Source organism: Saimiri boliviensis, chromosome 7 (assembly GCF_048565385.1).
Source record: "Saimiri boliviensis isolate mSaiBol1 chromosome 7, mSaiBol1.pri, whole genome shotgun sequence".
Classification (NCBI taxonomy): Eukaryota; Metazoa; Chordata; class Mammalia; order Primates; family Cebidae; genus Saimiri; species Saimiri boliviensis.
In genome coordinates, this window is record NC_133455.1 from 25030299 (window position 1) to 25045542 (window position 15244).

At 46.8% G+C, this 15244-nt stretch overlaps 1 protein-coding gene across 3 annotated transcripts in view; it reads right to left on the reverse strand.

Annotated features, from left to right (window-relative positions):
- The window catches only part of WSCD2 (WSC domain containing 2), a 121642-nt gene that overhangs the window by 14428 nt on the left and 91970 nt on the right, over nucleotides 1-15244 (reverse strand). For all 3 annotated transcript variants that reach the window (XM_074402284.1, XM_039472412.2, XM_039472413.2), the window contains 2 exons: nucleotides 11211-11385; nucleotides 5079-5243 (listed from right to left, as the gene is read on the reverse strand). In XM_074402284.1, the coding sequence (XP_074258385.1) occupies nucleotides 5079-5243; nucleotides 11211-11385 (340 nt within the window). The remainder of the gene's footprint in view (nucleotides 1-5078; nucleotides 5244-11210; nucleotides 11386-15244) is intronic.

The following is a 15244-nucleotide window of genomic DNA, read 5'->3' on the forward strand; positions in this document are numbered from 1 at the left end:
AATTGCTGTCCTGCATCAGCTGGGCTGAGAGGCTGCCAACTCCGTGGGCTGGTGTACCAGTCTGAGAACATATCTTGCTGTCTTCTGTCTCTCCTCCTTCAGAAGTCAGGGCTCTGGCTCCTTACAGACCACAGAGCTTGTGCCTGCATTGGCGCCTCTCTGAGGCGAGGAGAGGCAGGGAGAGGGGAGATGTAGCCCAGGGCAAGGGAACAGGGAGAGAGACAGAGTTACCTGGAGAGAGAGAGAGAGAGAGACTGAGACAAAGTGAGGGAGAAAGCAGGGGTTGGGGGAGAGAAACAGACACAGAAATAAAATGAGAAGAAGCAGAGAAGGGGAGATGGACACCTAGAGAGAGACACAGAGAGAAGCACAGAGAGGCAGAGACATGCTGGGCAGAGGCAGACATGCAGAGAAAGAACAATTGAGAGAGGGACGGAGAGGGAGAGATGTGGGCACAGAGACAGAGAAAACCATGCTTTGCAAATGGCAATTGCACCCAGTGAGGGAAAGAGAAGAAAGACCCAAGTGGGACAGATACTTGGATTCTGGGAGGGACAGGTCCCTACATTTCCTCATTCATTCACTCATTCAGTCCCTCCCTCCTTCCCTCACCAGCTCGCTGGTGGAGTGGACCCTTTGCCAGACCGAGGGAACAGAAGGCTGCAGAAAATGTGGAGGAAAGAGAGAACATGTCAGGCAGACCGAGAGGCCTAGGAGGGCCCTGGGAGACCACCCACGTGACACATGCTTCTTACAGAGGAGGAAACCCAGGTCTTGAGGGGCAGGGGAATGTGCGTCCAGCCATCCAGCAAGTTGGTAGCAGAAGAAAAGAAACTCTAAAGGACTTAGAGAAATGAGCAAGAGTTGCTGGGGGATCAGCTCATTGTACAGATGCTACCCCCTCCAGACCCACCCACTGAGGCCCCCAAGTTACTGTCTTCTCTTACTTCTAATCAGTGACTTTCTAAATGTCCCACCCATCGTCCCCATCTCCCCAGCACTGCCACTCCCCTGGATAACCCTGCAGCCTGCTAAATACCTCTCAGTCCAAATCTGTGGCCAGATGGGTATTTCCAAAACGCAAGTCTCAGCACACCACGTCTCTGCTGAAAACCCCACAATAACCCACCCGCTATTTCTATCCCCATAGCCCTCAGAACAGTGGCCACAGCTCTCAGAAGGGCATTCTAGGTGCTTTGCCAAATCGCGTTCTGGATTCCCCTTGTACCTTACACCCCAGCCCCACTCCCTCCCTTTGCCCCATCCAACACCGTCAAACTATTTGTATTCACCCATCACAGGGTGCTGTTCTCCTCCTCATCTCTGAGCATGGTGTGGCCTCTGCCTGGGACAGCCTCCTTTCCCTCCCTCCGAGTAAATCCTATCCACATACCTCAAGACTGAGTTAGAAAAATATAAAGTGCCTGTCACAGTGCTGGGCCCATTGTAGATATTAAATAAAGGCCCATGATGACTAGAATTATTGACAGCAATATGAATATATTCATAATAATAAGGGCTATGATGAAGGAATGTCTGGGGTACAAGGAGGGTCAAGGAGGACTTGTTAAGTCTGCCAGAGACACCACAATGGGGAATTTGACCTGCAGCCTCAAGAGATGGTTTCCAGGCCAATAAACAAGAAATAAGGGTGGGGGCGGTGGGGATTGACATCCCAGATTCGCACGTGTAAACTTCTGGCACATTCTTGAACTACAGAGAGCTCATTATTCCTGGAGTCTGGGTGGGGCCGCAGAACGTTGGCCCAGTGATGGCAAATGCAGCAAAGGATTTCAGGGAGTTCAGCATCTTTCAGCTGCAAGGTGGTGTGGGGAGAGACTGGGCAGGGTTAGCTAGATAGGCTGATGCCGTTGCGGGGCAAGAGGCCCTTCACTTTGTCTGCACCCCACTGCCAGCTCCTAGCTCCCAGGGAGAGTTCAGTGTTAACTGCAAGGGCACAGGCTGTGGGAAGGATTTTAAGGCTCCTAATGAAAAGGCAGCTACATTCAAAGACTCAGCTGCCTGTGACCAGCCTACAAACCCCTGCCTGTCTCAGTATGAATGAAGGAAATATCCAGTAACTAGACACAGCTTGAGGCAGGGAATTGCCACAGGGGGGTTATGTTTTCTTTCCATCTTTTTTTTTTTTTTTTTAAATCAAGTTAAGATTCTAGTAGGTGTCTCACTCCATCAGTGACTAATTAATATCTCCCAACACTGGAGTATTAACAAACACAGGGCAAAGATGAATTTTTGGAACGTTTTAGGTCTGGAAGTAAGAATGCTGGGTTCTTTGTCTAGGGCCCGGGGTCTTGGCTCTGGTTGTGCTTTGGAAGCCCCTGCGAGCTTATAAAAAACTCCAACACCTGGGCTCACACCTGAGAGTCTGATGGTGATGGGCTGAGATGCAGCCTGGGTATCAAGACTTTAAAAGCTCCCTGGGCAATGCTAATGTGTAGTCGGAGAGCAACTCCCTTTGCCTTTGACTAAGTAACTGTCCTGGTTACATAGCATTTAAAAAGTGTCTATTTTACACCACAGGCTCACTCATATTATCTCACAAACATTATCTTGTTATAGTTTTTAGAAAATCTCTGAGTTCAGTATTGATATCCCCATGTAATAGATTAGGAAATTAAAGCTCAGAGAGGTGAAGAATTTTGCACAAATTCTCATAGCTGTTAAGTATCAGAGTGAACTTTCAGACTGAAAATGAAAGCTTCTGACTCCATTTTAAAATTCCATTTCTTCTTCTTCTCTGACTTTAGGAGGCTGAGTTAGATCACACGGCGAATTCTTGGTGTATGAACCACTGTTCCCCATTCTCCGCTTACAGCATCACGATTAGATTAAGGCACTTTGTTTCAGAGAGAGCATAGAACCTCGGAATCTTTCTTAACACATCATCCTTAAGCAAAGATTCATTGGAATCAACACTAGATGAAACCAGTCTTGATCCCTGAACTAAATGATTCTGAAGGACCCTGCTGTTTGTGACATTCTGGGATTGCATGAGTGGGGTTGCTGCCACAGCCGGGACAGTTAGAATGTGGGCCAGCCATGGCATCTGTTCTGAACTTGCATTCCCCAGTTTCTGCTCCAGGACAAGCCAGAGAGATTCTGGAATATCCCAGCGCTCTTCCCAGCAGCTGCCACAAAGGCAGCACCTCACAGCGGTTAAGATCATAGGGACTACTAACAACCAGCCCTGGATTCAAATCCTGATATAAGCATGCAATAACCTCAGCCTGGAGCCTCATAGGTAATAGGTACTTAATAAACAACTTCTCAGACCAAAACTGAAAATTAATAAATATATAAAAAGTTGGGATTCTCAAGCAGATTCCCCTGCCTGACTCCTGCCAACCCCAGCCATCAGCCCATCCCTCTTCACCCTTCCTGCCATTTCTCCCCCAGCCTCTGCCTCCCTCCTGTGTCTCACCCTGAGAAAGACACGCGCCTGGCTCTCTCTAAGCTAGGGGTCGGGAATGACTGTCTATCAGCACCAAGCTGGCACCCAGACCAGAGTACCCAGAGCCAGCATTTATTGATGATGTTGAATGTGGCCCAACACAAATTCGTAAACTTTCTTAAAACGTTATGAGACTTTTTTTTGTTATTTTAATTTTATTTATTTATTTTTAGCTCATCAGCTATCATTAGTGTTAGTGTATTTTATGTGTGGTCCAAAACAATTTTTCTTCTTACGGTGTGGCCCAGGGAAGACGAAAGATTGGACACTCCTGGTTTGAAACAACCTCATGAGGTACATACTCTTATCTCTAATGTGTGCATGAGGACACAGAATCAGAGACGTAACTTGCCTAAGGGCACACAGCCAGGAAGTGGTCTTCAGCTGGTTTGCAGACACAAAGACCATGGCCAAGGGCTGTTCCACATGTAGATGCAAGGCCTCTTTGCCTCCCTGGTATCTCCCACCACGCTCAGGAGAGGGCTTCATGCCCAAAGGGGCATTTCATCCATGATTTCTTGTTCCTCAGTAAGAAACCTGGGAATTTTTTTCTTTCTTTCTTTCTTTTTTTGAGATGAAGTCTCACTCTGTCACCCAGGCTGGAGTGCAATAGTGCGATCTCAACTCACTGCAACCACTGCTTCCTGGGTTCAAGTGATTCGAACGGATCTTAGACTCCTGACCTCAGGTGATCCACTCACCTCGGCCTCCCAAAGTACTAGGATTACAGGTGTCAGCCACTGTGCCTGGCCAGAAACCTAGGAATTTCTTACCTGTGTGATAGAGTAATAAAGATGTGGGCTTTGAACCTGGGAAACACTAGAACGGAATCCCTGATTAGCTTGTTGAAAAACACGTTGTGTGACTTTGGGCAAGTTATTTCTCCTCCTCAAGCCTCAGTTTTCATTTCCGGGAAAGAACATCATCATTGTACCTCACAGGGTTTCTATGCAGGGTTAAATAAGAATGTGGCACCTGGCCACCTACTAGGTGCCGAGAGAACATCCTTGGCATCTGAACCTACATGTGGCACCTCACACACAGCTGGTGTTCCACAGATGCATGTTGGGACACCTAACTTAGGAAGTGCCTCCAGAACATTCCAGGGCTCGATAAACATCTGTGAATGGAATGAAAATAGATTACCCTACCTTGTGAATATTGTTGACTTAAATGTGGAGAGGACCTCTGGCGTAGAGTAGGTGCTCAATAAATGTCCCCAAAGTGAACATGGTTCTTGTACCTCTATTACATCAAAGAGTTGCTGGTCAGTAAACATCTGTGATGAGGTACCAGCACACAGTAGGTGTTTAAGGAATGTTTGTGATGACTTAAATGGAGGAAAGGTACCAGGCACATGATAGGTACTTGATAAATGTCAATTATTGAATCAGATGCTGGTGGCGTATCCAGGACATGACTCAAGAAATGTTTGTGGGGCACAGAGGAACAGGGGGAGTACCAACCATGCAGTGAGTCTCAATAAGTGTGCCTGGGAGAGTGGCACACAGTAGGTACTCAAGGAGGAGTATTCCCATGCCCTCCAAGTGGGTACCTTCCCAAGCCCAGGGAACCTCCTTTCCTGCCCTCCCTGCTGTCTCCTCACCTTTGTTGTAGAGGGAGCCATCGAAGTAGTAGCTGCCAGTGTAGAAGCCTGTGGCCAGCTCAATGAGGTGGCGAGCCCATGTGTTGCCGGCACCTGGGAAGCTAGCCAAAGCAATGAGCTGCTTGGACTTGCCTGGCAGGAACCTTCTGTCCATGCAACGATTGTCTGAAAAGGGCGGGGCATAGACAGAGGTCAATGCCAGGGGCAGATGGAACCTGTCTGAAAGGGACCAGGGTATGAGCCCTACCCCTGCCACTTCTCAGCCGAGTGATCTGGTGCACAGGACACTTGCCTGGATCACAGGAAAGCTTCCTTGGGCCTTGCCTCAGTTTCCCCATCTGTAAAATGAGGGAGATGGTTCCTCCCTCATAGGGTTGAGGTGAGTGTTAAACGGGATAATGATGGATAGGGATAAACACAGTGCTTAGCCCATAGTAGGGGGCCAATGAAAGTCAGCTACGAAGGTGAATCTTCTCCCCAGCCTCAGTTTCCCCCCAGCAGGGCAAGTCTTTCCCATTCTCCTGTACCCTTTCCTCCAGATTGAAACCATCAATGGCATCCATCTTATATTTTCCATTATTCTTGTATTTTTTGGGCTCTGAAAAGCCAGAGAATCGGGAATATCCAAATGATACTCACCACCTTCCAACCCATTTTACATATAAGAAAACTGAGGGCGAGAGAAAAATAGTATCTGTGCCTTTTGAGCATGGGATGAAGTCCAAGGTTCTTATGTTGGCCTCCAAGCCCACATGGTTGGCCCTTTGCAAACTCAAAGGCCCATTCTAATCCCCTCCACCACATGTGGAGGGGGAAGTAAGTTTCTCTGTACTTCCTCTTCTGTGCTCTGTTCCATCCTGACATAGCGCCTTCTTGCATGCTGTTCCCCCTCCATTGCCTCCTACCTGCCTTGCTTTTTGTACTTCAGCTCTCAGCTGAGTGAGTCCATCTGTCTGTCCGTCTGTCCTTGCTTCCTTCTTCCTTCCATCTTTTCTTCCTCCCCGCCCTCTTTGCCTGACTCCCTGAGCTGTCATTAGTGTGTTACCACATCCATATTCTTCTATTGTTGATCACACTTGCAATTCATATAATTATTCATGCAATTAGTTGTGTGGTCAGAAACCCTGCCCATATTGCGTTTTGCTGATTCACCAAAACTTTCCACAATATCTGGTATACAGCAGGTACTTAATAACTGCTTCTGGGATGGATGGGTGAATGGGTAGAATGGTGAAGGGGTGGATAACAATAATATTATGTAAGGATTACATGAAACAAAGTGTGTAATATGTTAATACTCTAAAGTGCTCAAAATGCATACCTATTATTTTTCTCTAGCCCTCAGTTTCCTCATCTGTAAAAAGGGTTAGGAGATGGTGAGTGCCATTCAGATATTCTTGATTCTCTGGCTTTTTAGAGCCCACAGAATGCCATTACCATCAGAATTAACAGAAAATAGAAGCCCAGCCCCTCCCACCGCAACCCCAGTGGGAGCTCAGAAAGCACAAGCTTTTCTTTTGGTCACCTCAGTTGTAAGGGCAGCTGAGGGAAGGCTCAGAGCGGGGGGAGCTGGAGCAGAAAGGAAGATGACATCCCGGCCTAGAGGCCCCAGGTCTCAGTGCTGCCTTCTTCAGCAGGGGGCAGATGATCTTCACCCTTATTTATTGTCCAAGGGAAGGCAGGCAAACCTCCCTCACTTCCCCTGGCCCCTCTCCTCCATCTCTCCTCCTTCTGGGGGAAGCTACCCATCCCCTGCTCATATGTGCAGACCACATTCTCTCCCTTCTCTTCAAGCTCCTTGCCCCTTTCACCCCCCAATACCTTCTCTCTGTCAGCCGGCTCAGTCACATTAGCACTCAAACGGGAACAAAGAGCTCCATCATTTAGAAAGAGCCCCTTCCAGTGACCACCAGCTCCCCTTCACCCTATCACTGCTGCATTGCCAGCAGACTTGTCCGTGTTCCCTCATGCTTCCTCCCTTCTATCTGCTCCTTGGCCCTTGCACGTGGCCTCTTCCCTGCTCACGGCCCCAACCAGTTATGGACAAGGTCCTCACTGACTGCCCCATGCTCAGTTCAACAGACGGGCTCACCTCACGTGACTAATCAGGAACAAGGGCAGATCACTCTGCCTTCTGTAGGTAATTACTTCCCAAGTTTTTACCAGGGGCTTTCCTGTTCTGCATTAGCTCCTGTTTATGGAAGTCTTACTATGAGCCTCATTGATTTCATACAGAAGCCCTTTGAAGGAGAGGTGTGAATTCCTAGATTTGAATTCCAATTCTTTCACTTACTTGCTGGGTGACATAGGAAAAAAATGATCTATCTGAGCCTCAGTTTGCTTACTTGTAAAATGGGACTATTAAGCAGCGATGACAGCCTGAGGTTGTTAAAGAGAATGAAACTCATGAATGAATGCAGTGTTAGAGTAAGACAAACACACTGGAAGTGCCCATAGAATTTACTGTGGTTTCTGGTGTTGTTGCTGCTAGCTGGAGGTTCAGCTCTCTTCTGCCTGTTTAATCTTTGTTCTGAGATGAGCAGATTTAGGAGAAAATAAACCAAGAGACATCTATGTTGAAGCCAAGTAAGCTTCTGGGGATGGCTTTACTGGAATATCCTGCAAAAAGGAACCCAGGCACAGGGACTTTGTAGAATATGGTTATGTTTTATAGTTTGATAGGGGAGTGGATTACCCAGTTGACATGAACTAGTACACTTAAAATATGTGCACTCCACTCTGTGGAAATGTTACTTTAGAAAAGCTAATATTGAATTATAACCAATGACAACATCCTGAAGTACAATGATGTTTGCGACTTACTTTGTAATGCACCAAAAATTAGGAAGGATTGAGGGAGGGAGGAAATGGACAGATGGACAATAAAGTAAATAGAGCAAAAGTTAGCATATGTCACAAAATCTATGGAATGAGTATATAGGTGCTCATGGGATAATTCTTCCGACTTTTTTGGAGGTTTAATTTTTTTTTCTAGAATAAAATATTGGGTTAATAGGTCGGGTGGAGCAGACCAGACTCCTTAATTTCCTCCAAAACCCGAATTTTCTATTCAAATACTCCTGGAAGGCCAGGACCAATCCCAAGGTAAAAGCTGTGGTTCTCAGTGCTATAAAGCAAGTTGATTTGATTCCTAAGCCCCATATATTATGCAGATGTTAGAGGCAGTATCATATGCAGTTTTGGAATCAGACTGACCTGGGTTTCCATCCAGAACTCTCATGGTCTACCTGTGTGACACTCGACAAGGCTTTCACCTCACTAAGCCTCAGTTTCCACACCTATAAAACAGGGCTAATAAACCTTAAAGAATTACGTGGGATAACGAGTGTGAATTATTCACAGTCTATTTTGAGAAGCTAGGGTGGAGAGTACAGTCTTGGGACCTCGATTGCCTGGGTTTGAATCCCTATACAGCCCTGTCTGAGCTGTGTGACTCTGGCCAAGTTGCTCAGCCTCCCTGTGCCAAGTTACCTCATTTGTAAAATGATAATAACAGTGCTTATGCAACTGGACTGTTTGGATGATTAGATGATTTAAGGCAGATAAAAGACTTGACAGAGCCTGGCACAGAGCAAGTGTTCAATAATTATTTAGTTCCCATAAGGGGCATCAGTGCTTAGCACACAGTAGGTGCTCAATAAATGGCAGCCCTGGTGAGCCAGGCTCTTGGCAGGCTGATGAGCCACGTAACTGTCAAACCTCCGCAGTGTGTAGAAACTGCAAGAGTGACGTGGAAAAATGCAATCCCTAGTAGTGGCCTGGGGGTAGGGCACTGAGAATGAGCAAACTCATCAATTAGGGAATCGTTATCTGCTGTTGAAAAGGCTCCAGTGTCTGTTCTGGCCACCTCAAAGCCATTCATGATCACAGAGTAATTAATCTGTGTATGACTTTCCCCTTCAGGCTGAGGCAGCACAGCTCTGCACAGACTAACCAACACTTTTCCGAAAGCTAAGAAAGACCCATCCTTCCCCATCCGACTGTAAATAGGGCCAAGAGCCACACGCTCACTAGGCTCTTAGAAGGACTTTAGCTACCATACAAACAGCCACAGTTGATCACTACTGGTACCCCATCTGTCAAACAGGGACAGGCTCTTGGTGAGGCTGCCTCTAGCTCTTACCAACTTATGTGCAGATCAGAAAAGGGTGCCCACTCCTTCCTCTGGACAGATGTTCTGCCATCCAGGGCACACAACATGTGGCTAGCTTTCAGGAACCCCTTTTTCTGTAGACTGTGCCAGTGCAGTGCTCAACCTGCTCAACCACATGTGGCAGCTTGGCGACTGGGAAATGGCGAGGAGGAGGTCTAGCCCAGTGGTGCTTTCTTGGCTTTCCAGACTGTGGGGAGTGTCACTGGAGCATGGGCAAAGGTTTCTAGCAGGGGCTTTGGAGTCAGACACCTGAAAACAAATTGCTTTTGTAGACGTATAATTGTGGCCAGTTCCCAATCTCTCTGAATCTTAGTTCTGTAGTCTGTGGGGATGATACTGCCCTGATCATAGGTTTACTGTGGACTTCACATCACTAATGAGATGGGGCTTGGCATAAGACTGGTACATAGTAGACGGCCAATATATTCAGACATTGGGTGATCCTTCAGGGACTTCCTTTGGGCTGAGTGTCCTGGCAAGGGATGCCCCCAATCCCCACCCAAGTGCCACCCACCCTTCATGATACCTTGTCAAGGGAAATGGTTTTTATTGGGAAAGTTTATAAACACCATGACTTAAGGTAAGCTCCTCAACTGTTCTGAGTCAATTCCACCCCCTCACAGTAAAGAGGGCATAATGACTGTTTCCAACTTATAAAGAGTTGAGGGGATTCAATGAAAAAATGCATATGAAGGATGCAACACTGAGTCTGGCACAGAGTAAGACCAGACCTTGAAAAACCCCAAGTATTGCTGCCTCCTCCTCTTCCTCCTTCTCATCACCATCATCATCACCATCATTAGCACTATCAGCATCACTATTATCATTATCATCACCATTATCATAATCATCACCATCATCCTCATCACCATCATTATAATCATTATCATCATCATCTCTACCATCATCATCATCACCATCATCATCACCATCATCATCATCGCCATCGTCATCATCACCATCATTATCATCATCACCATCATCACCATCATCATCACCATCATTGTAATCATCATCATTATCATTACCATCATCACCATCATCATCACCATCATCGTAATCATTATCATCATCACCATCACCATCATCACCATCACCATCATCATCATTACTATCATCATTATCATCATCACCATCATCATCACCATTATCATCATCATCACCATCATCATCATCACCATCATCATTATCATTATCATCATCACCATCATCATCACCATCACCATCATCACCATCACCATCATTATCATCATCACCATCACCATCATCACCATCATCATCATTATCATCATGATCATCACCATCATTATCATGATCACCATCATCATTATTATCATCATCATCATCACCATTATCATTACCACCATCATCATTATTATTATCATCACCATCATCATCACCATCATTATCATCACGTCTGATAGCCCCAAGAGACAGAAGAGGAGATAATAGTAAGTGTGGATTCCACTAGCTAAGGAAGAAGACTAGAAGTGGAAAGGGTGAGTGAGACAGAAAGAAGAAGGGAGAGAAAGAATAACTTATAGATAAATTTACAACATCTTAGCATTGGAAGGAATCTTGGAGGCCAACAGTCTACAGCTTCATTTTATAGATGGAAAAACGGAGGCTTGGGAAGGGGAAATGACTTGACCAGGATCCGTGTTGCAGCCAGTGGGAGGCTCAGTCTCTCTTCTCATTCAGTCTTACTACAGGAGCCACCAAGGGTCCTCAGTGATGAGGGATAGAGATGGTCATTAGAACCCTCCCCACCCTGGGCACTCTTGTTGCCTATCCAGGAACTCTAAGCCTGGTGGAGTTCACCAGCCCTGCCCTCTGCCCTCTGGCTTGCATGGTTCTCTCCTTGCTGTGGGCTGTGTGGGATGGACTGGTGGGGACATGTGTGGGAGGGAAGCCACTGGAATTGCATCTGGGGTCCACTGGGGAAGGGCCTGGCTCACCTTGGACTTGTGTCTGGTACACAATGAAGTAACTAGGAGTTCCGCAGCTCTCAAACTCCTCCGCGCTGCACTTCTGGGCACAGAGCTGCTCATCCTCTCTGTCATGGAGCGGGAATCGGGTGGTGGGAAACCCACAGTGGCAGGCGTTGCCTGCAAGAGCTGCCAGCGGGTACTCCTGGGGATAGAGTGGGAGAAGAAGAGGAAGAGAGTTGCTAAATTCCTGGACAGCTTCAGACTCCAAATGGAGAACAGGATTTGCATTCCAACCACTGCCTTCTCTGTCACTCTCCCTCAACTTGAGAGTCCCCAGATTCCATCCCTGAACCCTGCTTTTATGATTTTGCCCCATCTGTGCACCTTCTGTACTATTGTTTACTTATTTGTTTCCTTTAAGTCGATTCACATTTTGTAACTTAAATTTCAAAGGATACTTTATATTGCTACCACGAATAGTAATTGTGGACAAGTAGCACTTCCATACATCTCCATACTGTAAATGCACGTACTATAGAAACAAAACAAGTGATGAAATTCTACCTAGGCACTCTGGCCAGCCAAGACTCTGAGCCTGGTGTTGGCTCCATTTTTCCTGCACAGAGAGTAGTTGAGGGTGAGAGGTGTTGATGCTTAAACAGTGAGATGAAGCTTTCTCCTGGAAGAATTGAAAGAGAACTGAAAAAGAAATCCCTTTCTCACGGTTATGCGATACACCACAGTAAATGCCCCCTTGGTGAGATGGTGATATGGGACCCATGCTTTTGGAAAAGCTGTCTGAGTCTGCTCTTTTAAGCCAAAGGAGATACTGATACCTCTGTGTACCCAAAGTCTTTGTTGGGAGAGCCATTCTGATTGCTTTATTTGTTCTATGGAACAGCTAAGTGGGGGCAGGATGGACCTGAGATCTGGTGAGCAAGGGTCTGTCTTTTGCCCAATTTGCTTGTAAACTGGACCTACCACCCTAGTTCTCCCTGGTAGCTGGTCCAGGACTAATCTGGTGGCAAACCAGGGTCACACCTGCATGGCTGGATCCAGCCAGCTTTGTCATGGTAGCTTTGGTTTCTTTCCTAAAAGATATTAAATAGGAACTGCGGTGTCCAGCTGAAGAGCAGAAGTGCTGATGTGCTGGGGGGTCAGCATGGGCCATGAGTGATGACATTTTCTAACTAATAAGAATGCTGAAGCCTCCTCTGACACCCTAAACCTCAGACTCTCTATCACTTGACACAAGCAGCTCTGTATCCTGGTCCTCTTGATCCCCTTAGTTTCTCTCCTTTGCCTCCTAAGGAGATCAGAGAAAACAGGAAGAGGGAAGTTTGCAGGAGGACTTCTTGTTCACACATACACACCCTCACTTCTCTGCAGTCCTGTGTATAGTCTTTCACTTTGCTACACTAATTTGCCTCATGATTTCCCTGTCCCACTCCTGTTTGTCCCCCAACTTCCAGGAGATCTATAGGTTCCCCCAGGGCCCTCTGGAAGTGAGGGACTGCAGTGTGGGTGGAGGGATTCCGGCTAAGGGGAGAGAGCTGAACCAAATAATAGCCAAGCCTCCTTTAATCTCACAAACATCACCTCCCATCTTCCAGGATGCTTATATATATATAAAATTTGCTTTAGGTGCATACTATATCTGGCATTTCTCCCCGTGTTATCCCTCCCTACGCCCCCTCCCCACCCCACCGCTGTCTCTCCCCTACCCCCCCCCCAACTGCCCCCAGTGTGTGATGCTTCTCTCCCAGAGACCCAGCAATCCCATTACTGGGTATACAGCCAAAGAACTATAAATCGTTCTATTATAAAGACACATGCGCACGTATATTCATTGCAGCCCTGTGTACAATAGCAAAGACCTGGAACCAGGATACCTTTTAGGAGCACAGCAAGCCCTTAAGAAAAACTTGGTGATTTGAGGTCACCTGGTCTTCTCAAATGGCTCTGGGAAGCCTCTCTGGTGGGGTCCCCAGGGTGGCTCAGAAGTTTAAGAGCTTGAATTTGGAGTCAGTCCCCAGTGTGAACTCCAGCTCTGCCACTCACTTGTGCTGAGAACCTGGGCAAATGACTTCACCTGTGTGAGTCTTGGTTTTCTCATCTGTGAAATGGTACTGAAAATGTCAAACTCATAGGCTTGGCCTGAGAAGTAAACCGTGTGATCCATGGTTCACAGGGCTGCATGGAGGATGTTCTCTCAGCAAGCAGCCACTGCTGTGATGCTGCAGCCTTTTAGATTTCCAGGGAAATGCTTCATGCCTTAGCAGCCCAGTGCATGAAGAGAAATAGCCAAACAGGATGACTCAAAGCAGATGGGGCATCCAGGACTCAGGGTGTGGTCTGAGCACCCAGGAGGTGCCACAACACAGATGCCCAGCGAATGCCTGCATACTTGAGGATAGAGATTGTGTCTTGTTACTTTGCATCCCCAGCACTAAGCACGAGTCCTGACATATGGTAGGGTCTTATTAAATATTTGCAGATTTGGTGTGATGGTGATACAGGACCCATGCTTTGGGAAAAGTTTTCTGAGTTTGTTCTTTTAAGCCAAAGGAGATACTGATACCTCTGTGTACCCAGAGTCTTTGTTGGTAGATGTACTTTTGATTGCTTTATTTGTTTTAATGAACAGCTAAGTAGGGGCAGGCTGGACCTGAGATCTGGTAGGCAAGGGTCTGTCTTTTGCCCATTTTGCTTCTAAACTGAACCCACCACCTCTAGTTCTCCCTGGTGGCTGGTCCAGGACTAATCTGGTGGCAAACCAGGGTCACACTGGTGTGGCTAGATCCACTGGCCAGTGGATCTGTGTGACTCAGATCCACTGAGTCTGAGAACAGATTCAGACAGACTTTCCCAAAGCATGGGCCCCATATCATCATCACACCAAGGGGGCATTTTCTGCGGTGTACTGTGTGACTGTGAGAAAGGGTTTTCTTTTTCAAGTCTTGCAGGAGAAAGCTTCATCTCAGTGTTGAAGCATTTATACCTCTCTACCCCCAGCTACTCTCTAGGAGGAATGAAATGCTCAACAATCTTTTTGTAGTGGAGGAGGGATGGTTCTCCTCTGGACACTTTAGTAATTAGATCATTTTGAGAAAAAGCTGGAGCTCCATGAACATCACTGAGTGCCAGTTATGTGCCCAGTTCTGTGATGGGGGTATTGAAATGGGGCACAAAATATACAAGGTACAGCCCCTACCCTCCAGGAGTTCACAGTCTGGCTAGGGAAGAAGCACAAACAATCAGACATCTAGCATCTTATGCCAAAAAAAAAAAAAAAGGTTAATTCCGCCCAAGTGCTATCCAGTGCCCAAAGCTCTGGATGATACCTCTGCTCGCACACCTCCAGCAATGGGGACTTCCCTCTGCCCCAATGTGGGGCTATCCTTAACCTTTACCTGGAATTTTTTTTAACGCTTCTAGGCCCAGTTCAAATGTTACCACCTGATATGGTTTGGCTGTGTTCCCATCCAAATCTCAGCTTGAATTGTAGCTCCCATAATCCCCATGGGAGGGACTGGTGGGAGGTAACCGAATCATGGGGGTGTGTTTTTCCCATGTTGTTTTCATGATAGCAAGTCTCACGAGATCTGATGTCTTTAAAAAGGACCGTTCCCTTGCACATGCTTTCTTGCCTGCCGCCATGTAAGATGTGCCTTTGCTCCTCCTTTGGCTTCACCATGATTGAGAGGCCTCCTCAGCCATGTGAAACTGTGAGTGCATTGAATGTCTTTTTTTTTTTTTTTTTAATAAATTACTCAATCTGGGGTATTTCTTCATAGCAGTATGAAAATGGACTAATACTCATTCCTAAGTATTCCTCAGTATGAAAACTCACTTCCTCAAAGGCAGGAAAATCTATTCTGTGCAGCTTCAACCCCTCAGGTCCACATGAAACAGTCACATCCCTCTCCCATGTCATAGATCCCAGTCAACGATTGCATCTGTCCTGACTGAGCTGTTGTGTCTCCGGGCAAGCATGTGGTTCCTTCAGCTGTCCTGCACCATCCCTTCCTCCTGAGTTCTGTGGTCCCCACCTTGGGCTC